Source organism: Pagrus major, chromosome 17 (genome assembly GCF_040436345.1).
Source record: "Pagrus major chromosome 17, Pma_NU_1.0".
NCBI lineage: Eukaryota > Metazoa > Chordata > Actinopteri > Spariformes > Sparidae > Pagrus > Pagrus major.
The window spans coordinates 9,532,219-9,558,768 of record NC_133231.1 but is presented as its reverse complement, the minus strand read 5'-3'; the positions used below and the strand labels follow the sequence as shown (position 1 = coordinate 9,558,768).

The 26,550-nt window shown below is 40.8% G+C and overlaps 2 protein-coding genes across 2 annotated transcripts; one reads left to right on the top strand and one right to left on the bottom strand.

Annotated features, from left to right (window-relative positions):
* Positions 1-1,274: 1,274 nt before the first annotated feature.
* On the top strand, positions 1,275-14,589 carry LOC141011665 (NACHT, LRR and PYD domains-containing protein 3-like). Its single transcript, XM_073484898.1, has 12 exons — positions 1,275-1,422; positions 2,020-2,196; positions 6,255-6,359; positions 6,685-6,789; positions 7,104-7,208; positions 8,166-8,244; positions 8,353-8,581; positions 8,679-10,482; positions 10,607-10,780; positions 12,260-12,433; positions 13,231-13,277; positions 13,429-14,589. Exons 2-12 carry the CDS (start codon positions 2,030-2,032, stop codon positions 13,971-13,973), a joined length of 3,534 nt encoding a protein of 1,177 aa, XP_073340999.1. The 5' UTR covers positions 1,275-1,422; positions 2,020-2,029; the 3' UTR covers positions 13,974-14,589.
* Positions 14,590-15,699: 1,110 nt separating this feature from the next.
* On the bottom strand, positions 15,700-26,404 carry LOC141011668 (neural cell adhesion molecule 1-like). The gene is made up of 16 exons (XM_073484902.1): positions 26,178-26,404; positions 25,316-25,387; positions 24,981-25,175; positions 24,650-24,787; positions 24,246-24,389; positions 23,947-24,064; positions 23,440-23,594; positions 23,126-23,259; positions 22,780-22,912; positions 22,495-22,662; positions 19,690-19,809; positions 17,724-17,824; positions 17,448-17,625; positions 17,100-17,295; positions 16,866-16,982; positions 15,700-16,239 (listed from the first exon to the last, which is right to left on the bottom strand). The coding sequence occupies exons 1-16, from the start codon at positions 26,239-26,241 to the stop codon at positions 16,197-16,199; spliced, it is 2,076 nt and encodes a 691-aa protein (XP_073341003.1). The 5' UTR covers positions 26,242-26,404; the 3' UTR covers positions 15,700-16,196.
* Between the last annotated feature and the right edge of the window lie 146 nt (positions 26,405-26,550).

Below are 26,550 nucleotides of genomic sequence, written 5' to 3'. Positions count from 1 at the left end.
AGACAGAATCTGTACGTGGATAAATCTGTAGTCCTAGATCTTCCAGTCATTCAAGGTCCAGATGTGAAGCTGCTTTCACTCTCGAAGACAAAGACAGCTGTTTAATTCAGGAAGTAACTACAGACCACTAAGCAGAGCTGACATAATGTAACATCTAAAAAGCCCACACATCAGGACAAAATCTTCTCTTGCTGTAGATATGTGTATGATTTAAAAACACTGAAAACAACCTGTGTTCTGTGCAGTTTGTGGCAACAGAGAGTGTCAGATCACCCTCCATGGTGAGTAGCACTCATTATTTAAAGATCTCAGCTCCATCCTCAAAATCAGGACATTCAACTGCTGTTTTCACCTCTGATATATCAGTGACAAACTATCAGTAACTCATTCACATGTGACAGATTCCTGACTTTGTTCAAATGTGTCGTCCATTTTCACTGCTGGAAAGGAACAAGTACAAGCCACTGAGACAGATGTCTAACAGGTAAAAGTGTCTGTACAAGTACAAGTAAATGATACATATATTTACATGTATGCATATAGTATGGGTTGAACCATTATCGGCCTGGCCAATCATCAGTTTGGATAATCAGCATTTTTCTCACATTGGAATCAGAGTTTTTTTTTTATCTGATTGTCATAAAATAAGTTAATTCAAACATGCACTCGCTTGGCTCGGATGCAGCATGAAATCCGAAAAGTAACCAGTAACTAAAGTTAATACATTAATGTGGTGAGTAAAAAGTAAAATATTTGCCTCCAAATGTAGTGGTGTATGAAGAATGAAGTACCAGAAAATGTAAATACTCAAGAAAAAACTTACCCTTAAAACTGTACTTAAATTGTATTTCATTTATTCATTAATTTGTACTTAATTTTCATTATTTATTTATTTTTTCTTATTCTAATTAGGCCTATATTTTGTTTTTGGGCCACCCCATGGATGTATTAAATAACTGGATACCGGACCGGAAAATGGCGGCCGTTGATTTCAACGGAGTTGCTCGCCTGGTGCCATGGATGTCTTATAATAGATCCATGGGCCACCCCTGACATTTTGTTACTGTACTGTACTCAATAAAGTTTGTTGAAAAAAAAAAGGTGTGTTCAGCGTGACGCAGCCTCTCCTCTCCATCCATCATGTGCCAGCGTCGCTTTTCACTGCCTGACTCGTGTATGACCTTCTGTACATCCTGTCAGCGATAACTTCCGTCAGTCTAGTTCGTGTAGAACCCGCAGAAAGTTCACAGCTTTAGTTCAGTCAACTCCGAGCAAACATGGAGGCTTCCTCCATTTTTAATGTCAGCGTGTAGTGAAAGCTGCGTGTCGGCGCTGAGTCCGGGTCCAGTCATCGCTCACAGTTTTGTGGACTTTAGCAACCACCTCGGCTGGATTACAGAAAGCTTCAAGATTTAACAACAGGTAGCGCCACGGAGTCCAAACACGTTTTTTTTGCGTTGCCGTGCATGTGTGATAAGGGCTTTATATTAGTGGATGTTTACAATTGGTGCAGTAACATGTAATACTTGTTATAGTTGGTAAAGCATGTTGTAATTGGTGGAGATGGAGCGAATTATAAAAAATGTAAATTATTCTGGCTCGTTGAATCTAAAAGAATGAATGTTATTATCATTAGAAACTGGTCACGTGTTTTAATTTGTGACGTCACCAGTAACTAAAACTGTCACATAAATGAAATGCAGTAAAAAGTAGCTACAAGAAGTATTACATTAACTCGTTAAGTAAAGTACAAGTGCCTGAATCATGTAGTTTCCATGTGATAACAAGGAGCAGCAGTGCAGGATGCTCTCATGTAATCTGCAGGGAAGAGAGATGTGTCTGAGCTGAATACATCACTGAGATGCAGAATGTGTTTGATTTAGTCCAGAATAATGTTTCAAACATGAGGCATTTCTTTTGACTGTTCTCCGTTCATGAGTTAATCATATGAAGGTTCAAACACAAGACAGATTCCAATGGTAAATAAATCTTGTGTTTTTTTATGTTAATTGTCTGAAGTGATGACGTAATGGCTGCAAACAGCAGCAGCAGAGATGCAGAGAGTGCAGCACTACGAGGACTGTGTGAGGAGGAGCGCACACCAGATGCTCCTGGACCTGAACACAGCTATGTGTCCATGAAGAATGACGCTTCAGTGGAGCTTCCGCTTGTTTCAACACAGTCTGCTGATGGAAAGTAAGGATTTAAAACTGCGAAAAAGTTACTGAAAGACACAGTGGGCAGGGTGGAGGAAGTGGACCAACAGGTTGAAGGTTGAAACTTTACATATTCAAGAGAACATTAAGACCAAACTGTCAGATCTTGAGGCACATTCATGTAGAAATGGCCCTCATTTCAAAATATACAATTAATGGGAATTTAACCATTACTTAGATCATAACACTAAAGAGGACCTTTCTGCTAGTACTACATAGGATGCTGATAAAGCAGCAATCAGAGGGAAAAACAGAAACAGATGAAGGATTTACTGGATGAATTAAAACTTCAAGAAACCAAAAATATGGAACTAAACGGTCTATACTTATTAAATCATTTAAATAAAATAAAACAAAAGTTTAACGAAAGCCAAGTGGAGATGAATGCAAAATTCATTAAATTAAGGTATTATAAGAATGGACTGAGAGCCCAAACATTATTGGCATGGAGAATACCATGCCTTGAAGGTGCACTATGCAACTTTGTCAGCCTGTCATTAGAAAAACAACCATATAGGTCAACTGTGAAAGCAGCTTATTATAACCCATTTTGACTCTTGTTGTGTGTGGTGAACTTTTAGTAACATGTTGGTATACAGTCCCATATTCTTGCACTGTAGGATTTCAAGATGTGCAATGTGTTTTTTCTTCTCACCCCATTGTAACTCAAAATACTTGCCTGTTCAAGCTCTACTGTTAACAAATAGAATAAATATATGGCTTTGAAGTTGGCCTACATCTAAAGCTCATGCTAGCTCCTCCAAACAGCTGTTCCATGTATTCAGAGCCGTCTTTTTTGTGTATAAAGGCCTGGTGAAGTTGCATAGTGTACTTTAAATGCCGAAAAGGCAACCTTTACTTATTACTGCAACATTTTGGCTTTAACAGTGCAGTGATAAGATGTTTGAAATGTTTGTATCATCCTCCCACTGTCAGAATTAAAATAAACAACATTCTTGACTCTCTCGAAAGGAAATGCTACCAAGAGTGCCCCTTGAGCCCTGCCCTTTTCACCCTATATATAGAGTGACATGCAGGAGCAGTCAGATAAGATATACAATGACATGGAAACAGAATGTAGGATATGTCTGTGAGTGGACGATGTCTTGATGACCTTCACAAACCCACACACGAGTCTCACTAAAGTCTTGTGTAAAACAATTTTGTTAGTGTTCAGGTTATAAATTAAACTGACATACAAAACAAACCATCTCATATGATTACTTACCACCAACACTTAATGTAGTTTCAAATGGGAAAATAATGACAAATACTTAAAAGTCCAAATACCGAAATACTTATCCACTATTTATTTACACAATAAATTATTCCCAAAGGAAATCAAAGCAGATTTAAAAAGATGGCCTTCATTACTCCTGATCATGCATAATTGAATAGATATAAAGATGAACATTATACCACGGTTGCTTTTTCCTTTCCATTCTTCTCCATAGAAATACATTTACCTCCTGAGCAGTTTAATAAGTGGAAAAGAATGATTTCTGGATTTATATGGAAAGGCCAAAAACCTACAGTCAGATTTAGTACTTTACTGTTACATAAGGGAAAAGTGGGGATGTCTCTTCCATGTCTGGAGGATTATTATAAAGGAGCATGACTGAGATAGTTTGTTAACCGGTGCAACCCACACTATATTGCAAAATGGGAAGGTTTGGATCAGAGCCATTCAGACATACCATCAGTTTCTTTAAGGGGCGAGAACTCTTCAAGTGATACATTTATAGAAATTAAATTGGACTTGGATCACTTTCACATCTTTTAGGACAGTGCTGTTATTCTGCCCTACCGCCTGAGAGAAGTGGCAGAGATAAAAATCAATATTTGTGATTAATAATGATTTTATTGCAAAATATATTTCGGTAATATTTAACCAAACTTGGTATGTTCAAATACTGCTCGAAGCCAGTGAAAAAACATAGCCAGGAAATGTATCATTAAAGAACCCGGACAAAGTTAGAGTGGATAGAGATTGTTACAGAAATTTACTGTATGGAAAGGCTCACTTTCTACTCAAAAGCTCCATACTAGTGGTCAAAATCTCCACTGGAAACATTTCATAGAATAAAAAAAAATAAAACATTTATTTATACTTTAGAGGAAAAGTGTAGTCCAACATGTCACAGAACATAAATGATTGTAAGATGACATCCAATTCTGATGCTCACATCTGAGTGTGCCCAGTACAGCCAGTCCTCCATTATGAATGACTCAATTGACTGCATGAGAATAAACTGTTTTGGTTGTCTGATTCCTAAGCTGCTCCACACAGAGTCTGATAAAACAGGAAGTTGGTTCCTGAATGTTGCTGCTGTTTGGAAGAAGCCATCATGTCTGTGAGGGTTGATGACTATACATAAACTCTAGTGTGGACAGACATTAATCTGCTTTAGTGAGGACATGGTCTGAGTGTGTTCAGGCAATAGTTCAGATCAGGTCCTCAAAGCTGAGTGCGATAATGCTTTATTGCCGGCAATAAGAACATGAGATCAAAGGAGACATAAGCCCGTAAAAAAGTGATCTGGCTTTGTATACTGAATGCCTTCCTTATATCTACTAAGACGGGGCGGTGAGCCCCATGACTCATCCAATCACTCTTTGTTCCACTCCTCATTGAATTTTCCTGACACAGTAGTTTTCCATTATGACCATCTCTTCTTACCGGGACATGCTTTGAACTCAAGCTGGAGAAACGTGGTTGGACGCTCACTCCTTTTTGGCATGATCTTTATGCTTTAAACTCTCTTTGGAGGAATATGGCTGACGCTCGCTAATGAGGTGTCCGCCCTTGAGTGAATTCAGCTGTGTTTAAAGCTACAAAAGCCTGCTGCAGGACCTGAGATAGTAAGCGCTATGCAGAATATGGCCTTGACCTTTATCTGAACTCCCTCCAACTGCATGTCTCCTCCTCTGAGACTCTGCTGACATTTCACACTCATAGTTTCACATTACAATGCTTTAACTGTTAGATGCCTATTCAATCAGCTGATGTGGAATAACATGCATTGTCAAGTGGCCCCCACTCTCGTGAGGTTTAAACTGCAGCTTCCCCCACTTGAAAAGGCAGCTTGCTTCAGAAGATTGGACTGGAATTCACTCAGTGACCAAGATTCAGCTTTCTTTCTTTTATTTGAAAGTTGCCAAGGCCAATAACAGGTGAAAAACCTTAAACACAAACACAAATAGAAGGTCAAGAAAAATGAAACCCAAGAATCCATAATCAAAAACATAACCCAAAATCAACTACTTAATTTTTAAAAGGTACTAGAAATCAATCTTGAAAATAAGTGGAAAATACCCATACTTAAACCCCCAAAATGAATTAAACACATTTTAAAACACTATCTAATGATGATTTTAACCTTCCAAACTTTGTCAGCTTTTAACTCCTGTAAATACACACATCATTCTTTATCAAATTACTTTTAGCTTGAATACTTTTTAAAAATACACCACCTTATTAACTGTGCTTTCAACCCACATGATATTAAATATATAACATTTTAACTTGCATTTTAATCACATAACTTATTCAATACTTTACATTTTAACCTGAATTTCATCACATAATTAGTTCACAGCCCACAACCCCAATGCAAGCAGCACAGACACATAACTGAAAGCTCACCGGCTCCTTCTTCCTTCTTTGAACCAAGCTTTAGTCCTACAGTCTCCTTTTCCCCAAGTCCAGACTCTCCAACCATTTCTCTCACACACTGCTCACATCTCATTGTCCTGTGAGTGAGTGCCTCCAAACCCCCTGATTTCCAGATCGTCTTCACCTGGTACCCTCAATCAGCTGCCTTCAGGCTTGGAGACACACCCAAACCTGATGCACTCAGGCAGAGATGGGCGCGGCCTGCAGCTCAACTTAACATACATTTTTATCCATCTATCATGATTTCTTCACACATGATTATTACTTAACACACACACAGCCGTTATTATTGATTGATTATTAATTATTTTGATTATATTATTCTACAATTCCATCCTATTTTTATCTTGTTTTTCTAACAGGAATAAGCAGGAAATAACTGAACCCAGTTGTGTGTCCGTGAAGAGTGACTGGTCTATGGATCGTCCTATAAACCTCAAAGATCGATGCCACTCTCATGATCAAAGGTGAGCATCTATCTCAAACTGAAAATGAAAACAAAATGATGTGTTTTAATCAGACTCTCAGGGGTAATTCAGACCAATAACAGCCATGTGTGTAAAAGAAAGAAAATAATTCAATGGTCCATTTTGATGCGGACATGTTATTCCGGGTACAGGTGAGATGATGAAATCTGAAGGAAGAGGTTCAATCTATGTAATATGAGTTTGAGGATTTATCAGACCCCTAAAAACTGTAGAGGATTAAAATGATTTGCTTTACTATTAGAGTTAGTGTGTGTTCAGGCTACAGTTCAGAATCGACCCTGTTATTATCTTGTGTTTCTATCAGGAAGGAGGAGGAAAAACCTGAACCCAGCTGTGTGTCCGCCAAGAGTGACTGGTCTATGGATCGTCCTATAAACCTCAAAGATGGATGCCACTCTGATGATCAAAGGTGACGATTTACCTCAAACTGTAAATTAAAACAAAAAGGTGTGTTTTTATCAGACTGTCAGTAGTCAGTCAGACCAAAAACAGCCGTGTGTAAAAACTTAAAGGGTCCATGTTGATGTGGATGTGTTATTACAGGTACAGATGAGCAATGAAATCTGAAGGAAGAGGTTCAGTCTGAGTAACAAGAGCTTTAAGGTTTATCAGAAACCAAAACATTGCAAAGACGTTTAAAATGTTTATCTGCTTTAGTGGGGACATGGTCTGAGTGTGTTCAGGCTACTGTTCTACCCTGTTTTTGTCTTGTGTTTCTATCAGTAAGAAGGAGGAAAAATCTGAACCCAGCTGTGTGTCCGTGAAGAGTGACTGGTCTATAGATCGTCCTATAAACCTCAAAGATGGATGCCACCCTGATGATCAAAGGTGAGGATTGATTTCAAACTGAAAATAAAAACAAAATGGTGTGTTTTTATCAGACTCTCAGTGGTTAGTCAGACCAAAAAACAGCCATCTGTGTAAAAAAAATTAGAGTGTCCATGTTGATGTGGATGTGTTATTACAGATACAGATGAGACGATGAAATCTGCACCAAGAGGTTTAGTTTGAAGGTCTGAATTTCAAGGTTGATTAGACATAACTGATAACTTGGTGTGTTTGGTGCTGCAGTTTGTTTTTGAAATGCTATCATGGGAGAGGCTATCGAGGTGTAGTTTGAAAAGGTGGTTTTAAATGTGTGGTAGAATGTGTGCAGTGTCTCTGCCGTCCTGAACTATGTAGTTCATTCCACCACTGTGGGACCAGAAGAGAAAAGAGCCGTACCTGAGAAAAACTAATACAGTGCTGGCAATACCCAATCATTTATGTGTAGATAGGAGGACCAGGTGGTTTGTCTTAAATGCAGTGGGCAGGTCCAGATGTAAGAGGATTGGACGGCCCAGGAGTAAAATAACTACTTGATGGGTCAAAGGATCACCCCACGGGCCCTGGAGTATGACAACGTGAAAGATCTAGGAGAGAGTGGACCCTATTGGTCCAGGACTAAGAGGACCGTACGACACAGGAGTGAGACAACTTGTCGGACCCAGGAATAAGAGGACCTGAGGTGTCAAGGAGCTGGAAGTTAGGTCTGAGACGTTCTGTGTGCCTTGCTCCAGGGCACTTCAGCTGTTTTCAGGAATGGAGGGAGAGCTATATGGAGATGTTGATGAGAGCTGTTTGAAATAAACCAAACTGACTAGGGAAGCAATACAGTGGAAGCTCAGTGAAAGCCACAAGGGGGAGTCATCTCATTCACTCTTCCAAATATCACTTCGTGGACCTCTACCTTGTGTTTGTGTGAGTAGACATAATGTGAGCTAATTCCAAATGATTCCTCCATAGAGTTGATCAGGAGAGCTCAGAGGTTCCCATTGGTCCGTTTGTCCAGCAGCTTCAAACACCCCTGGACTCCATATTTACGGTCTGTACATGTACAACAATTACTTTTAAATCTATTCTGTTCAATATGGATCTGATGTTTGTCTCCATGGTTTTAGTTTGATTGTGTCATTCATATAAACTTTTCCAGCTTCTGGAGGAGAACATTGTAACTTTTGTGAAGAATGAACTGAAGACAATCAAGAAGGTTCTGAGTCAAGGTTACCCAGAATGCTTAGAGAGTCAGAGGGAGGATGAGGAGATGTTGGATGGTGAGGAGGAAGATCAGAGGAGAAGCAACAAAGAGGCATTTCGGAAGATCGCTCTGAACTTCCTGAGGAGAATGAAGCACCAGGAGTTGGCTGACTATCTGGAGAGCAGTAAGAGGATTTCTTTAAAGAGCTAACACACTGATATTATTGTGCTCATTCTTTGAGGAAGTGAAATGTTAAAATACTTTCTTATGGGTTCATGCAGGTTATCCAGTTCCTGTTTCTTTCCAGCATAAACTTAAATCCAACCTGAAGACAAAGTTCCAGTGTGTGTTTGAGGGGATCGCTAAAGCAGGAAACCCAGCCTTTCTGAATCAGATCTACACAGAGCTCTACATCACAGAGGGAGGGACTGGAGAGGTCAATGATGAACATGAGGTCAGACAGATTGAAGCAGCATCCAGGAAACCAGACAGACCAGAAACAACAATCAGACATGAAGACATCTTTAAACCTTTACCTGGAAGAGATGAACCAATCAGAACAGTGATGACAAAGGGGGTGGCTGGCATTGGGAAAACAGTCTTAACACAGAAGTTCTCTCTGGACTGGGCTGAAGACAAAGCCAACAAAGACATACAGTTCACATTTCCATTTACTTTCAGAGAGCTGAATGTGCTGAGAGATAAAAGATACAGCTTGGTGGAACTTGTCCATTACTTCTTTCCTGAAGCCAAAGAAGCGGGAATCTGTGAGTTCAAAGACTTCCAAGTTGTGTTCATCTTTGACGGTCTGGATGAGTGTCGACTTCCTCTGGACTTCCACAACACTGAGATCCTGACTGATGTTACAAAATCCACCTCAGTGGATGTTCTGCTGACAAACCTCATCAAAGGGAAACTGCTTCCCTCTGCTCGCCTCTGGATAACCACACGACCTGCTGCAGCCAATCAGATCCCTCCTCAGTGTGTTGACATGATGACAGAGGTCAGAGGGTTCACTGACCCACAGAAGGAGGAGTACTTCAGGAAGAGATCCAGAGAAAAGAAGCAGGCCAGCAGAATCATCTCCCACATCAAGACATCACGAAGCCTCGACATCATGTGCCACATCCCAGTCTTCTGCTGGATCACTGCCACAGTTCTGGAGGATGTGTTGAAAACCAAAGAGGGAGGAGAGCTTCCCAAGACCCTGACTGAGATGTACATCCACTTCCTGGTGGTTCAGTCCAAACAGAAGAACATTAAGTACAATGGAGGAACTGAGACGGATGCACACTGGACTCTAGAGAGCAGGGAGATGATCAAGTCTCTGGGAAAACTTGCTTTTGAGCAGCTGCAGAAAGGCAACTTGATCTTCTATGAATCAGACCTGACAGAGTGTGGCATCGATATCAGAGCAGCCTCAGACTCAGGAGTGTTCACTGAGATCTTTAAAGAGGAGAGAGGGCTGTACCAGGACAAGGTGTACTGCTTTGTTCATCTGACCGTTCAGGAGTTTCTGGCTGCTTTTCATGTCCATCTGACATTCATCAACTCTGGTGTCAGCCTGATGTCAGAAGAACAATCAACCTCACAGAGCTCTGAGACAAGAAGAGAGGTATCTCCAGAGGTGCACTTCTACCAGAGTGCTGTGGACAAGGCCTTACAGAGTCCAAATGGACACTTGGACTTGTTCCTCCGCTTCCTCCTGGGCCTGTCACTGCAGACCAATCAGACCCTCCTAAGAGGTCTGCTGTCACAGGCAGAATGTAGCTCTCAAGCCAATCAGGAAACAACCCAGTACATTAAGAAGAAGATCAATGAGAATCCATCTCCAGAGAAAAGCATCAATTTATTTTACTGTCTGAATGAGCTTAAGGATCGTTCTCTAGTGGAAGAGATCCAACGGTATCTCAAGTCAGGAAGTCTCTCCACAGATAACCTCACTCCTGCTCAGTGGTCAGCTCTGGTTTTCATCTTACTGTGTTCAGAAAAAGATCTAGATGTGTTTGACCTGAAGAAATACTCTGCTTCAGAGGAGGCTCTTCTGAGGCTGCTGCCAGTGGTCAAAGCCTCCAACAAAGCTCTGTAAGTACAGAGATAATTTGATTTGTTTGTCACATTTTACATTGTCTGCCATATTTTCAACAGAAAAGAAAATACCTTACTACTTCTGTTCCCTTTTTTATTTTTATTTTTACTGTATCCTCAGACTGAGTGGCTGTAACCTCTCAGAGAGAAGCTGTAAAGCTCTGTCCTCAGTTCTGAGCTCCCAGTCCTGTAGTCTGAGAGAGCTGGACCTGAGTAACAACAACCTGCACGATTCAGGAGTCAAGCTGCTGTCTCTGGGACTGGAGAGTCAACACTGTACTCTGGAAACTCTCAGGTCAGGATTCATCAACCTGTTCAGCTTCCCTTTACATGAAATTCCTCACCTAAGTAAGGTCTTTACTCTGTGAATTACTTTCCACAAATATAACTGGCTGCTGCTATTGGAATTTGATTTCCAGAGAGGAATTTCAGGATGTTTTCATACACATAAAAAAAAAGAGCTTGAAAACAATTTATATTTTGTCCGTGTCACAACCAGTGTGGATCGATACAACACTTACTGAAAAATGTGTCTGATTTTGTGCTGAGTATATGGACAGAGCTCTCACTTTGGTTATACTAGAATTGGATGGCTCGTAGGAATGGCCATGATAGCCCATACTCCTGCAGTGCACCCCACAGGATTCCAGTCATGAGCCTTTTCCAAGTCCTCAAAAACATGTAGACAGGATGGTCAAACTAACACAAGACATTCAAAGTTCACCCTCTCTACACCTTAAGGTTTACCAGGTCTGTCCAGCAGCCTCCCGCGCCATCTGCCCTTCTTTTACCCGAGTGTAACTAGCACAGAAGTCAATAACAACACACCATTGGTACCTCAATCACCCCCTCCATTTTTCTATTGTTGCCCAAGCGAGTGTTGAAGTTTAACAGTAGTACAGTTAGTTTTGACTTCTGTGCCTGCCAAAGCTGCAGCCCTTCTGACCACGACATACCTGTCTGCTGCTTCAGTAGATACCTGGCCGAAATGCATCCTTCTTCAGCTTGACAGCTTCCTTCACTGCTAGTGTCCATCAGCTGTTTCTTAGGTTGTCGCCATAACAGGCACCAATGATTTTCTGACCATAACTCCTTCCAGCCGCCTTGACAGAGTGAAGTGAAGTTTCCAGTAGAAACTATAGAATGATTAGACATGATCTTTTCTAGGATGCCCACAGATATTCCAAGAAGGCCGTATTCTGAGCAGCTGTTCTGTGCATAAGCACACGCAACAGTGAACACCCTCCCCTGAGCCACTTGCAGTAAACGGACGCAACCATCTTGCCTCACACTCACACAGCGCTTCTCACCCTGGACAACTCAGGAGTCTAGCTGCTCTAAAGGAGTTTGATTATGATACCATGGTAGACCTTGAAACCCACTCCAGCAGGGAGTCAGTCACCTCATGTACATGCCCAATGAGTAGGTTCCATTGAAATGTCTGGCAGAATATCTTGGAAACCTGTATTCAGGTACATTACAGATTGTTTTTTTCCAACAGTGATAGGACTGCAACCCAGTGGTTATGTGGTAAACTACCTTCATTCCTCCCTTGTTCTTAACAACCTCACACACTGGACGATCATTATAACATAGTGAGAGAGTTAGAGATGTGTTTACATCAGGGCAAAAAATACTGGTGGAAGTAAATGTGTGTCATTTACCTCTGTGATGTGTTGGAGGTTTGATGTTCCTCCACTGGTATTTGTTACAGCAGCAACCCTCCACCCCTCACCCTCAGATTATGTCGTGTGTTGTTGTTGTGTGTTTGCAGGCTGTCAGGCTGTGTGATCACAGAGGATGGCTGTGCTTCTCTGGTCTCAGCTCTGAGCTCCAACCCCTCCCATCTGAGAGAGCTGGACCTGAGCTACAATCATCCAGGAGACTCATCAATTAAGATGCTGTCTGCTGGACTAGAGGATCCACTCTGGAAACTGGACACTCTCAGGTATGCAGAGGCCTCAGTCTGACCCTTTTACACCATACTGATCTCAAACAACCAGAGCTCAACGACCACGGAAACACTGACCAATCAAACTGTTTGTGTCCCACATCAGACAATCAATACAGAAAGAAGTATTAAGGGAGCTGTAGCCAGGATGTACCAAAACAGGAAGGGAAGGTGATAGAATTGGATCATTTTCTTGTTTTGAGAATAGGACAGTGTGTATCCTGAGGCATTCCTGGGCATCATAGTGGGTTGACATGCGTCAAAACATGCAGCTTTACGGGCTCATATCAAATGATAGTGTGGAATGTTTTGATGCGTGTCTTATGCCATATGCCAGCTGTGCGTGTTGTGCTTTAGTCCACAAATTACTGTGAGAAGACAAAGGAACAAACAATTAAGAAAAATGTAACTATGACTGTTTTGTCTGGATCAATCATCCCATTGGAACTTTTTTTGCCTTTTTTTTTAAAGGAAATTTGGTTTACCTCATTTTGGTTTGCTTTGCATTGACCGCTGAGAGTTCCCTCGCTGATAGGAGCCGATTTCACACAGTTACTACAGGTGACAGTCAGCCACATGAGCTCAATAAAGAATCAACAGCTTGTTTCACTGCCCCCAAGTGGACAAATAGATTGATTGATGGACTGATTGACTGACTGGTAGAATAAATTAAATCTGAAAAATTATGATTGTCATTATAATACTGACAATTCATTATTTTCATGAATAAGCCAATAAGACCATTTTCTGTGCTGAGAGAGGGTTTACTGGCCTGACCTCTGTCCTCATTTCAGGGTGGAGCCCGGCGGAGTCCAGTGGCTGAGACCAGCTCTGAAGAAGTGTAAGTGTTGAATTGATCAATGAAAAAAAGCAGCAAACTTTCAACCATTTTTTAAACTGTGACATGACTCATTCAAATCTCTGATGTCAAGACTCATCATCAAACTAAAAATAGATTAATACAGCAAGTATATTTTGTCTTTTTCTCTCAGATTCCTGTGAACTCACACTCGACACAAACACGGTACACAGAAGGATCACACTGTCTGACAACAACAGGAAGGTGATGCATATGGCGGAGGATCAGTTATATAACTGTCATCCAGACAGATTTGACTACTTTCCTCAGGTGCTGAGCAGCAAGGGTCTGACAGGTCGCTGTTACTGGGAGGTGGAGTGGAGTGGAGAGGTTTATGTATCTGTCACTTACAGGGGAATCAGAAGGAAAGGAAAAAGTGATGAATGTGTGTTTGGAAGGAACGATCAGTCCTGGAGTCTGACCTGCTCTAAAGGTCGTTACTACGTCTGGCACAATAACAACGGCACATCCATCACCACCTCCTCCTTCTCCTCCTCCTCTGACAGAGTAGCAGTGTATTTGGACTGTCCTGGTGGCACTCTGTCCTACTACAGAGTCACCTCTGACACACTGATCCACCTCCACACCTTCAACACCACATTCACTGAAGCTCTTTATCCTGGGTTCAGGTTCTATTCTGACAGGTCTGGTTCCTCAGTATCTCTGTGTTCTCTGTAGAAGGAAGAGTATCCTCCTGTTAGAGAAACTCTCTCACTGCTGACCAGATAGTAGATGGGGGATTAGATACAGGAGGGATAGGGGCTAGAGTCAACGTCTCTCTGTCCTTTCTGTTTTATTGGAGCTCCATTTTTAAAATATTATTGTGAACAGCTGAAAGGAGGTGTATTTGGTCTCTGTGGTAACTTAACTGACAACAGATATTTTTACTTTAACTTATTGTTATAAAGTAATTTCACAATGTAGTACCCAGAATAAGAACACCATCAGCCTTTGGATTGGTTCCCTACGAACTAGGGATGCACCGATTGATTGGCCGGTGACTGGAATTGGCAGATTTTCACGTGATCGGCCATGACCAGCGACCGGCCGATCAGTCAGAGATATGCCGATTTTATGCCGGTCTTAACTAACCAATCTCATCCGACGCTTAAAACAAAATCACTCGGCGTAGTTTGCAAAGTTTGACGAATCTAGCAAAGGCCAACACTCAGGGGCTAAAGGTAAACACCAAGCTACAGCTAGCACTGAGACGAGTCAGCTTGGCAAGTTTGCCTTGCATGGTGCACACATTACAGTTGGCAGTGAACGAGGGTCTGCTGTCCCAGCGAAGCATCATGGAACAGCACTTTCTATATGCTGGAATCACTGATTGAGCAGAGACGTGCGCTAGGGGCTTTCGCTACGGAGCATGAGCTACCTGTCACTCTCACTACGCACCAGTGGGGGTTAATTGAGAACGTGATCACTCCCCTCGCTCATTTCGAAGAACTTACAAAGGAAATAAGTTCATCGACAGCACAGCTGCAGACGTCATTCCAGCCATCACCGTGCTGAAACGGTTTTTGGAGAAAAGAGCTGATACAGACTTCGGAGTGGGCATTACAAAAGCCACCTTGTTGGAGGCAGTACGGAGAAGGTTTAGTGACATCGAGAAGGAGCCCCTTTACACATTGGCAGTTCTCAACCCCAGGTTGGTTTTTTATTTATTTATACTTTTATTTATGTATTTATTAAGCCTATTTTATTGACAAATGAATTAATGAATGATGAATGAACCATAATTTATATAGTTCTTTTTCTAGCGATTATCTGTACAAAAAATGTCACACATTACTGTTAGTTTAGTTTTCCAAAAATGAAAATTATGTTCCATGGCAGCTGTGTGCTGTAAAGTGGTTTGAAAAAACGGAAATCAGAATTGGCCCAAAAATTGGCAATCGGTGCATCCCTACTACGAACCTCACTTAAATCATGCTATTTTGACTGCTACTGGGCACAACCAAAAACTCGTGCACTGGACGCATAAGGCAGTTACATGGAGTTACAAGTATAAAGTTGTCCTGAAGGTGGTGCTACAGGATAGATTTTGGGGTCTGTTCTAGTGTTTGGGCTTACGCAACGTGTTACTGATAATATTTCAGTGATATATTACTGCAGTAATGTGTTACACGTGTTGTCATGTCATTATTGGCTACATTACAGAAGGTATAGGTCTATTGTGTTTCATATGACAATTAAAAATATTTATTCCCATCTCATTATATATCAGACTTTGATCCTTTGTCTGCCTGCGTGTTATTTAACCCCCCCCCAAAAAAGATGTTTAGCCATAACCATCAGACGAGCAGCAACAACACAATGTTAACAAAAAGTTCTGAACACTAAAAACATATATGGAAAACGAGAAAAATATTTTTTATTGCCAAAAATGTCTGCATTACACAGGATATCCATGATACAATAATTTATAACACTAATATAACAATAGTTTTACCCTGTAAAACACAGACATCAAGATTACCCTGTCAAAGGAGATTTTTACTCTTATGTATCTCGATCCTCATGTAAATCAGAGCAGACAGAACAACAAAAAGACTACACAACAACATAATCTCCTGCTTCTGTCAGTCTTCATGTCAACTGGAAGCAGGGAGATTTTCAACCTGAGGAGAGGACAGTTGCCAGGAGAGGCTGAACACAGGCCCGCTGTCCTCTCACTCCAACAGCACAGACGTCTGAAACAGTTTGGACAAACCTCAGTGACATCAGTGTTTTCCTGCAGTCTGTCAGTAAAGTTTGACTTTTCCAGTGGCACTTATATCCAATGTAAAATCAGCTGGCTGTATTAAGACTGAGTGATTGTTTGATATCTTCTCTTGTTCTTTATACTTTATTTACTTGCTGGTTCTTATTGTTTCTTGTTTGTCCAGTTTTCTGGTCTCACACATTGGCGTGATGCAGGTCTCTATCTGGCTGTATTTTCCTGTGGGAAAGAAACAATTCATCAATGAGATATTGGTATAAAACACTGAACTGTAAAGAGTAATAACTAAGTTCAAAGTGGAGTCAGTTAATAATTGCAGTAAGTGAATTGTATATTTTATTTAAGTCAAACATTGTTGTTGACTGTCTTTAACATAACTTGGAACATTGTTTTGGACTTCAACATGAAAGTCTATAATGTCTTTCTCTGTTCCATTGCATAATGAAATCAATATATATGAGCATAGTTAGTTATTCATTTAGCCAACAGCTCTGCATGCAAATTCACATTGACTTTGGAAAAAAATATTTATGGAAGCATAGACAGGGTTTGTACGTGTGCTGGAAATCCTTAAAAAATCTTAAAATTGTAATGTGGTGATTTCAGGGTTTTTGGATAAAGTCCTTGAAATTGTAACTGCATTACTTTTAAAATACCTCGTTATTTGACTGAATAGTTCACTCTTTGGATAAAGAAATAATGATACCCAGCCTCACTTGCCACACTGTCTGTAGGACCAATCCATAGACAACAGTCTTGGATATCAGCCTGACAGGAAACAGCTTTCAGCAGGTATTTACACACAGGTGAGATAGCTTGCCCTCATTGGGAGTGAATGAACATACTCGTGTTTGGTAAGGGAGGCCTTGTCACAGGTGACCTCGGTGAGCTGCCCCCCCTCCTTAGTCTGAACCCCCGCTGTGCTGCTTCTCAGAGTGGATATACGTATCAGCTTCACTTGTCTGTACACACACACACACACACACACACACACACACACACAAAGGTTTGAAATATGATGACAACTTGATGACGAAGAAGTTTCCATTTTGTGAAAATATTTTCCAACTCCTACATACGCATTAGTGGTCCTCTCTCCTTCATCAAGCAATTTCAGACCCTGGACTTTATATCCAAAGAATTTCACAGCAATGAACATGAGCAGGCCGCAGTGATATCTGTAGCAGCAGGTGACGTCTATTACCAGGAACATCACCAGGAAGATGACCATGACAACGACAATCATGGTGCCTATGGTCATACTGCGGCTGCTCACTTTGAGGGAGAGATGAGAGGATCGAGATGAGCTTACTAAAATTTAGAAATATAATATTACATTTGTGTCAGCATTCCTAACTCACAATTGAAACCACATTTTCAGGATAACATGCTCAAGTGTATGGTGTGGGAAGTAAAGGGGCACAAACCAGGCTGATCTCCAATGGTGAAGTTGAACGTTGTAGCTAGAGAGGAAACATTATCACTGACCGCTCTGACCTCCAGTTGATCTCCAGTTGAGCCTGACTCAAAACACAGTTCTTTGAGAGAGATAAAGTCAGTAGTGGGCGACAGCTGTATCTCTTTCCACTCAGCACCTTCTTTATCCTGAGAGAGCGTAAGAGAGGAGTGAAGGATGACAGACAACAAAAAAGACCAAAGAAGAGTAACATTAACTGTACAGACCGACTAACACAGTCTCTTACCAGTCTGCATCGTACGGTGAAGTGCTGCAGAGGACTTCCACCATCATCACTCTGTTTAACAGGGATAGAGAAGGAGTTATGCTCTGCCTTTATCTCATCACCTGCAGACAGAAGACAGAGGGGATGGCAATAACTGATGACCATGAACAATATTAACTAATATTTTTATACTGTATACAGTCCCAGTCAAAAGTTTACATACACTTGTAAAGCCATGTATATCATGGCAGTCTTGAGCTCCAATGATTTCTACAACACTCATTTTTCTGTGATGGAATGGAACGCAAACTACTTTGTCACAAAAAACAGTTCTGAAAATGGATGTGACAGGATGTTACAAGCTTCTGGTCGTCCTATGGCTGAATTTTTAACCACTCTTGACAGAATCAGTGAAGTTCAACTAAATTTGGTGGCTTCCTGGCATGAACTTGTTTGTTTGGGATCATTGTCCAGTTGGAACACCTAACTGCACCTAAGGCCCAATCTTCTGGCTAATGGTTTTAGGTTTCCTGAAGAATTTGGAGATAATCCTCCGTCTTCATTATTCCATTTACCTTCTTTAGAGCAGCAGATCCACTGGCAGCAAAACAGCCCCACAGCATAATACTACCACCACCATGCTTGACGGTAGGCATGGTGTTCTTGTGGTTAAAGGCCTCACCTTCTCTCTTCAAAACATATTGCTGGTCATTATTGCCAAACAACTACATTTTCGTTTCATCTGACTGCAGTTTTCTTCCAGAAGGTTTTTTCTTTGTCCGTGTGATCAGCAGAAAACTTCGGTTGCATCTGGAGCAACGGCTTCATTCTTGCACGCTAGCCTCTCAGCCCAGGTTGATGCAAAACATGCTTGACTGTGGACACTGTCACCTGTCCTCCAGCAGCTTCTAATTCATTGCAGACTTGCTTTTCAGATGTTTTTGGTTGACTTTTGACCATCCTAACCAATTTTCTGTCAGCAGCAGGTGATAGTTTGTGTTTTCTTTCTGATCGTGGCAGTGACATCACTGTGCCATGCACTCTATATGTACAAACAGTTGTTTGCACAGTTGATCTTTGGACCTGCAACAGTTTTGAAATGGCTCCAAGTGACTTTCTTGACTTGTTCAAATCAATAATGTCCTCTTTCAGATAGATAGATAACTTTATTAATCCCTGAAGGGAAATTAGGTTATCATAGCAGCGGGTACATTCAAGTACAAATACGATCAAAATACAAGGGCAAATAGATTAAATAAATAAATATTAAATTCAGATCAATGCTGAGCTCTTTAGACTTCCCCATTGAAGTTTTTGTGGCTGAGTCTAATGGGTGTATCAAACAAGCCTGATTAAAATTTTAAAAAGTCTTCAGTCGTTATCAATCATAATCACTCAGAAGAAGTTAAGAGGCCATGCTACAAAGCAAATTTGATTGACAAAACATTCTATAATCACCAAAATTGATCGTTCAAGTTGCTGTATGTATATTTTTGACCCAGCATATGTGGTCACATCTTCAGAAGACCTATAATAAATTCTTTATTGAACCAAACTTTTTTCTGACAAAGTAGTTTGTGTTCTACTCATTCCATCACAGACAAATGAGAGTTGTAGAAGTAATTGGAACTCAAGGCTGCCATGATGTACAAGCTCTTTACGAGTGTATGTAAAGTTTTGACCATGACTCTGTGTAGCCTACATGCAGATTGACTGAAGATGTCTGTTTATTGTTTTATAGTTTAGTAGATCACTGTATGTACTTTACTCTCTGAGGATGGATGACAGTAGATTACACGGTGTCATCAGCATTGCTAGACTTATTACACACTAGCCTGAGTACTTGCTTGTACACATACTGTACGTTTTACATCAATAAATGTGCATCACTTATACAAACATACATAAAGGTACATGCACAAGCTGCATATTCAGTTTATGCTTTACACACATTGTGAAATATGGGTTCGATGTGTGTAGCACTTACGTATTGCCAGTGTGCTGACATTGTTTGTGTCTGAGAACTGTCCCACTCCCACTGCATTCATGGCAGCCAAACGCACTGTGTACAATGTGCACTGCCTGAGGGTGGTGATAGCTAAAGTATCTACAAAGCACAGAAAACACAGAAAGAAACAACATCAGGTCAATCAATCAATCAATATTTGTTTAGTGCCAACTCACAACAAAAAGTTGGTGGTGGGTACAGAAGCCTCAACAATAATAACCGCTTTGATAGTTGAAATATGAATATTATTAATACTAAAAGTATAATGATAATAATAATAATAAAAATAATGATGATGATATTAGGAGTCAAGCAGGACCACTGAAGCAGGGCAAACCACGATCCATGGGAACCTGCGAGACGAGAGAGCACAGAGACTCCAGGGAAGAGCCCAGTTAATAACATGCATTAATGAGACATGAATGTGTACAGATTGAGAGAAAGAGAGAGGAGCTCAGAGCATCATGGGAATTCTCAGGCTGTCTATACCTATGGCAGCCTAGGTTTTTCTGCATCTTTTTGAGACAGGATGTTCCTTTAATGTTCTTGAATTTAACATTTGTCTTATGAGGGTTCAGTTGCAGAAAATTGCAAGTCATTCAGATGTCCTTAAGACATGCCTGAAGTTTGTCACCTTGCTTAAGGGATAATTATGATTTTGTATCATCTGCATAACAATGAAAATTGTGTTGTGTGTTTTCTAATGATATTCCCTAAAAGAAGCATATAAAGTAGTATAGTATTGGTCCAAGCACACAAACTTGTGGAACCCCATGACTAACTCTGGTATGCAATGAGGATTCATTGTTAACTTATACAAACTAAGATCAGTCTGATAATTAGGGTTAGGGGGCTAGGGTACTGTTGTAGTACTCGAGATCGGTCTTGGTCTCGAGACCGGTCTCAAGACCATTTTTTGAGGTTCTTGGTCTTGTCTTGGAATCGAAGGGATTTTTACTCGACCTTGTCTCGGTCTCGGACTGGGTGGACTTGGGTTTTTTGAACGAGACCGGTCAAGACCACCGCTGATAGGCTTATTGTCCATGCCTTACTGATAAGAGAGAAAAAGGGCCCTCTCAAAAACAGTTAATAACTTCAAATCATTGGTAGTGTAAAGATTTCTCCCAGCTAAAAAAAAAGAAAACTCACATTTTGATGTTTTGTTATGATTTTCCTTTGATATATGTGGTCTTGGTCTTGTCTCGACCTCTAAAAGTCTTGGTCTTGTCTCGGTCTCGACCTCCAAATGTCTTGGCCTTGTCTCGGCCTCAGTACTCTCTGGTCTCGGTAATGTCTTGGTTGGTGCGGTCTTGACTACAACACTAGGTTAGGGTTAGGGTTAGTTGACTTGAACCAACTACATGCAGTTCCTTTAATGCCATTTAAATGTTCTAGTCTTTGTAGTAGGATGTGATGGTAAATGGTACAGCAGGAAGATCTAACAATACTAGTCTAGCACACAGACAAGTCCTCATCAGATGCAATTATGAGATCATTTGCAACTTTAGCCGATGAGGTTTCGGTGCTATGATTCACTCTAAAACCTAGAAAGCTGATAGCCCATAGCTGATTGCCAACGGTTTTCTCAAGGATCTTAGTGAAAAAGGGAAGGTTAGATATGAGTCTATAGTTGGCTAAAATCTCTAGATCAAGTGTTGGCTTTTTCAGAAGAGTTTTTTGGATTGATCATGTTGAGTAGAGAAGTGCTGAGTAAAGGTAAAACTTGGGTTTGGGTCTAACAGACATGTTGATGGTTCAGATGAAGATATTATTGAAGTTTGCTGGTGAAGGTCAATAGTAGAAAAGCAGTCTAGATATATATCTGGTTTTGTTTCTAAGGGTTCTGTGTTAGAGGCTAAATTGGTACCATCTGAGGTCAGGGGGTGATGAATTTAGTCTCTAATGAGTAGAATTTTATCATTAAAGAAGACAAAGTCATTACTGCTGAGTGTATACTGAGGAATACAAGGCTCAATAGAGCTATGACTATCAGCCTGGCTACAGTGCTGAACAGAAACCTGGGGTTGTTCTTATTTTCCTCTAACATTGCTGAATAATAAGGTGCTCTGGCATTATGAAGGGCTTTCTTTTAAGTTTCAAGGCTTTCTAGCCAGACTAAACAAGCTTCTTCCAGATTTGGCACAGGTCCAGAGAAAACTACGACTGTAGTGACTAAATGTACACACCGATTCAATGTTAAATTCAGTGACTTCTAGGAGGTAAATAGGAGTTATTAATGCCGACATGTATTACAAACAATATTTACGCTTATCCTGAGTTAGCAGTTTCAAATTTGATTCAACACTTTTAAATATTATATTGTTATAATATTATTATAATATTATTATATTGTCATATATGTATTTATGGCAGAGTCAATTTTATTATATAAGTAGTTTACAGTATAAAAGATGAATTGACTGATTTTCTCCTGAATCATGATTGACAACTGCAAAGCCTCTTTTAAGAGCAATGTCACGATGGAGCAGAGAAGGTAGACTCAAACACAGGAGACTGTAGGCGGGAAATGAAACGGAAGTTTTATTCAGGATCACGGCAACACAATGATGACTCAACAAAGATACACAGGTGAGAGTATTGAGTGGAAACGCTAGGAACATGGCTGAACTAACAAAGGAGATGCAGTGTAGGTGTGGAGGGAAAGCAGATTAGGAAGGGGCACAAAAACACAGGAGGGAAACGGAGCGAAATACAACACAAAAACCCAGAAAACACATAGAACATGAACTGAAATGACAGGACCGTGACAAGCAAAGGTTTTACCTGAAGCTGGGACCATGGCTTCCTTCCACTGTTCTGCTGCACTTTGCCTCCACTGTAGAACAAAATGTGTGATCGGTGTTCCTCCACTGATGGGCAGAGTTTTGAGGGAGAAGAGGACTGAGGATGGTCCAGGTGAGACTGACAGGTAGTGAGGCGGGCCGGGCTGGGCTGTGGGTCACAAGGGAGGAGCAAATGAAGGAAGGAAAAACAAATGTTAGAAAATTATAAAATGTACTTTAGAGGGATGAGTATAAGCAAATATGCAGTCTACTTTTATTTTCTTACTGTGTATAGCAACATCTCTTGATGCATTTCCAGAGGTGCTGACAGCCATGCAGGAATACAGTCCACCATCAGAGGGCATCACCTCCTCAATCACCAACGCACCGTCAACAACACGGACACGACCAGAGGATTCCTGACAGAGGGAGGCACAAAGAAATATTCAATCATATATATGTACAGACCTGTAAAAGCTCAAACTTCATGTAGCTGGAATAGCTGAACAGTGATAAAAGTTAGACGGTAACATGGAGTTAACTGGGGTGCTGTGTGTCAAGTCATAGAGCTCATATTGTTCTGGGGATGATCAAAACTGCCTATGTGTGTGTATGTGTCCATACACTCTTACCACTGTGTGTCCATTGTGCTTGTTGAGCCAGTGTAGCTCAGGCTGAGGATGGCCAGAGACGTTACAGGACACAGACACACGCTCACCCACTGACACACTCTGCTGCTCTGCAGACACAAACACCTCCGGGGCCTCTGAAATAAAATGATCACAACAGCAACCATCTCACTAAAATGTAAAGAGATGCTGAGCAACACAAGTCCCAGACTCTTTATAGTACAACTGGATAAAGGAACATGTCATCATGGCTCAATAGCAGGTTTTCATTTTTCACAATGGTGTTAACAGAAAAACTTATAGAGAACCGAACTAACCGAAAACATGAAGCATGATGGTAGCACTGCTCTCAGCTATCTTGTTGGTTGCGGTGCAGACGTACTCTCCGTAGTCGGCCCTGGCAACAGACCTTATAGTCAGCTGGCTGCGGTCTGAGTTAAAGTGATGACGTGAAGGATCAATCGAGTTTGGCCTGGGAGAAGGAAGTGCAGAGCAAAATACACTTTGAGTAATGTTGTGGAGATGTTATTCAAGTGGATTCAAAATAGAGTCTGATATCATCCAGATGTTTGCAGACACAACTTGGAGGAGAAGAGAAGGAATGAGGCCAGAACAGGGAGAGAAGATTAACAAAGCTGATGGGAGATAGTCCTGAGCTAAAGTTGTAATTAAAAGCAATGTAATATTTATGAAAGACATCAGAGTCAACTAAAATGAATGAAAGCAATGAGCTGCATTGCAAAAGCAAACTGTAAAATCAACACAGTGAAGCATAATGTGCCTTTCTGAACAGATTTATTGGGATACTAAAAGTCAGGACTTACATGGTCCAGTTGATGCTTGGTTTTGGTACACCATCCACCAAACACAGCAAGGTAACGTTAGTTTCTGGTCCGGCCAACACTTTTTTCTGTTCTTCTCTCAGACGCACAGTAGGAGGAGCTGCAGGAGGGAATGTGTATTTTAAGCAAATGTATATTCATGTCTTCTTCAAATTCATCAAAGTCAAATACAAGATTTGTTTGTCTTGCAAAGTACCTCACCATAACCTTCAGTTTTACGTTACAAGAACCAGGAGGGATCTTTGGCCACTATTTGATCTTGATGTGAAAGAGATACTGACCATTGACAACAACAGAGACGGAGAGACTTTGAGTGATGGGCCTTCCTCTGATCTGGGCCTGACACACGTATGTCCCAGCATCCCCTCTTTTCACATTTTTAATGAGGAGTGTGTTATCAGACATCTGATGCAGATGGCTTCCCTCTGAAGTGAGAGAAGTGAAAGAGATGAAGGCAGAGACAAAGAAAAAGAGACACAGTTATGTTTCTGAAAGTCCATTCATCAGCCATGTTACTGCAGCTGGACAAAGCACACTGCAGAGCTCTGTCTGCTGCAACACATGGATGTTTGTATACACCCAAAACATTCAGTAGACTTATACTTGATGTAAAGCAAATTAGTTATCGCACTTTATCACTGTAATGGTTACTAGATCCAACACTGGTCCAGAGTACTGGGCCTACCATTAGAAGGGATTGCTTGCTTGTCTCTGAGCCACTGAACATCCACAGCTGGCTGGCCGGTCACCAGGCATGGCACCACACCGTCTGTGCCCTCCAGAAACTCGTGGTAGGTGGTGGTTTGGCCAAATGATGGACCCTCTGACAAAAGAGGAGAAGCTTAAGTTGACTATTTTGCCTGCAACAAAATGGGTGCTATCATCAAATTAAATAGGGTTTGGTTTATTAAAAAAGACCTTTTATTTTAGGATTTCTACCTAAATAAAAGATCTGTCGGACTGGACAGGTTCAGCAACAACTTATCAAGTATGTGATGCAGCTGGTTGTTACGTACCGTAAACATGCAGCTGCATCTCAGTTTCATCATCGTATCCGGTGTTGAACTCACAAAGACAGGTATACCTGCCCGCATCCTGCATTGTGGCCTTCTTAATAATAATTTTGGAAGAGGTTTCATTGATCTTTGACACCTTTTCATCACTGATTTTTTTGCCATCCTTGGACCACGTTATTTCTCCGCCCGCCACAGCTGGGACAGGACAGGAGAGGAGAGGGAAAGGAGGGAGAGACAGAGTGAAAATAACTGTGGAGGCCTTGAGGTTCAAACTGAAACATTTCATTTACATTGTCAAGTTTCATAACCCATCAAGTCAAATTGAAATCACTTACCTGTACACAACACTGTGACTTCTTCTCCCACCAGAACATCTGGGTTCATGTTTATGCTGTGAGTCCTCGCATCTGGAGGGGAAGAGAAGATTCTAATTTTCCTTTTGCACCTATTTCATCTTTCAAAAAAAGGCATTTGAGAAGCACACCTTCATGCACTCATACTAATTCTAACCTAATATTGCACACGTTGGTCAACTAAAAACATTTTTGTGACAAGGATTTCATGGTCTACAACATTGGTCTATACTACTGTTTTGAGCAACATGCACACATTTCAAACCTGAAAATGATAGTAGAACTGATAGTTCTCCATACTGTACGTGTTCCCAACAGATTCGAATTGACAAAACAGATTTACTGCAGCATCTGCCTCACAACACACATATCCATGAGAGCCATAGTGATCATTACTTTGTCATTTTAAACATTAAATAAAGGAGTGACATACTGTAACTCACATTTTGCTTTTGAAATGTGAGTTCATATTTCTACATCATATCATTAAACTGTAAAAGAACAATGTAAAACAAATAAATGGTAACTTTAATTCCTTTAACAAATTGTATAGCCCAAAGAAATGTTGACCATCTTGAGCTGTTAGAGGGAAAAACCTCTGACAATAGATGACAGCTGTTTATTTTAATTTTTCAGATGTTCAAATCCTACAAAAACTTGATTTTTGTAACAAAAAGTGACAGATATTAGTTTTCAATTTATATTAGTTATTGACTGCTAACACTTCAAAATGAACTTGCATTTACTCACAGTCTCAGTAATTCAGCCATGCAGAATATATCAACACATTTTACTACCACACTGTATTTCTTGCTAAAATCTTAATAATGTCCATGGATCTTACCTGTGCTGTACATCAACAGCAGCAGCAGCAAGGCTGTCCTGAGGATCAGAGCTGATTGCTTCATGTTCACCTGGCTGCTGATTGCCAATCTTATGACTTCAAGTCAAAGCGCCGCAGTTTGTCTGTTGAGTCTGAATGTTTTGGTTTTCCAATCAACACAGCTGGACAGAAAACTTCAATGCTTGTCTGATAAAGTTTACAAACTCAACTTAAATCTGCTGACCTCAAAGAAACCTCAAATATATGTAACTCTGTGTCGCACTAATATGCAGAAACCTTTTGTTTCCATCCACCAAACATAACTATTATAGGGAGAGAGGCTGCCTCAGAGGTTATATAGGGGCACAGCTCAGATGAGAAGGAAACGAGAAAG

Coding starts and splice junctions, on each gene's coding strand:
- LOC141011665 (XM_073484898.1), top strand. CDS start 2,030: ATGGCTGCAAACAGCAGCAGCAGAGATGCAGAGAGTGCAGCACTACGA. Junction 10,483..10,606: donor AAAGCCTCCAACAAAGCTCT/GTAAGTACAGAG, acceptor CTGTATCCTCAG/ACTGAGTGGCTGTAACCTCT. Junction 10,781..12,259: donor TGTACTCTGGAAACTCTCAG/GTCAGGATTCAT, acceptor GTGTGTTTGCAG/GCTGTCAGGCTGTGTGATCA.
- LOC141011668 (XM_073484902.1), bottom strand. CDS start 26,241: ATGAAGCAATCAGCTCTGATCCTCAGGACAGCCTTGCTGCTGCTGCTG. Junction 25,388..26,177: donor GCTGTTGATGTACAGCACAG/GTAAGATCCATG, acceptor CTTCCCCTCCAG/ATGCGAGGACTCACAGCATA. Junction 23,595..23,946: donor CCAAGCATCAACTGGACCAT/GTAAGTCCTGAC, acceptor TCCTTCTCCCAG/GCCAAACTCGATTGATCCTT.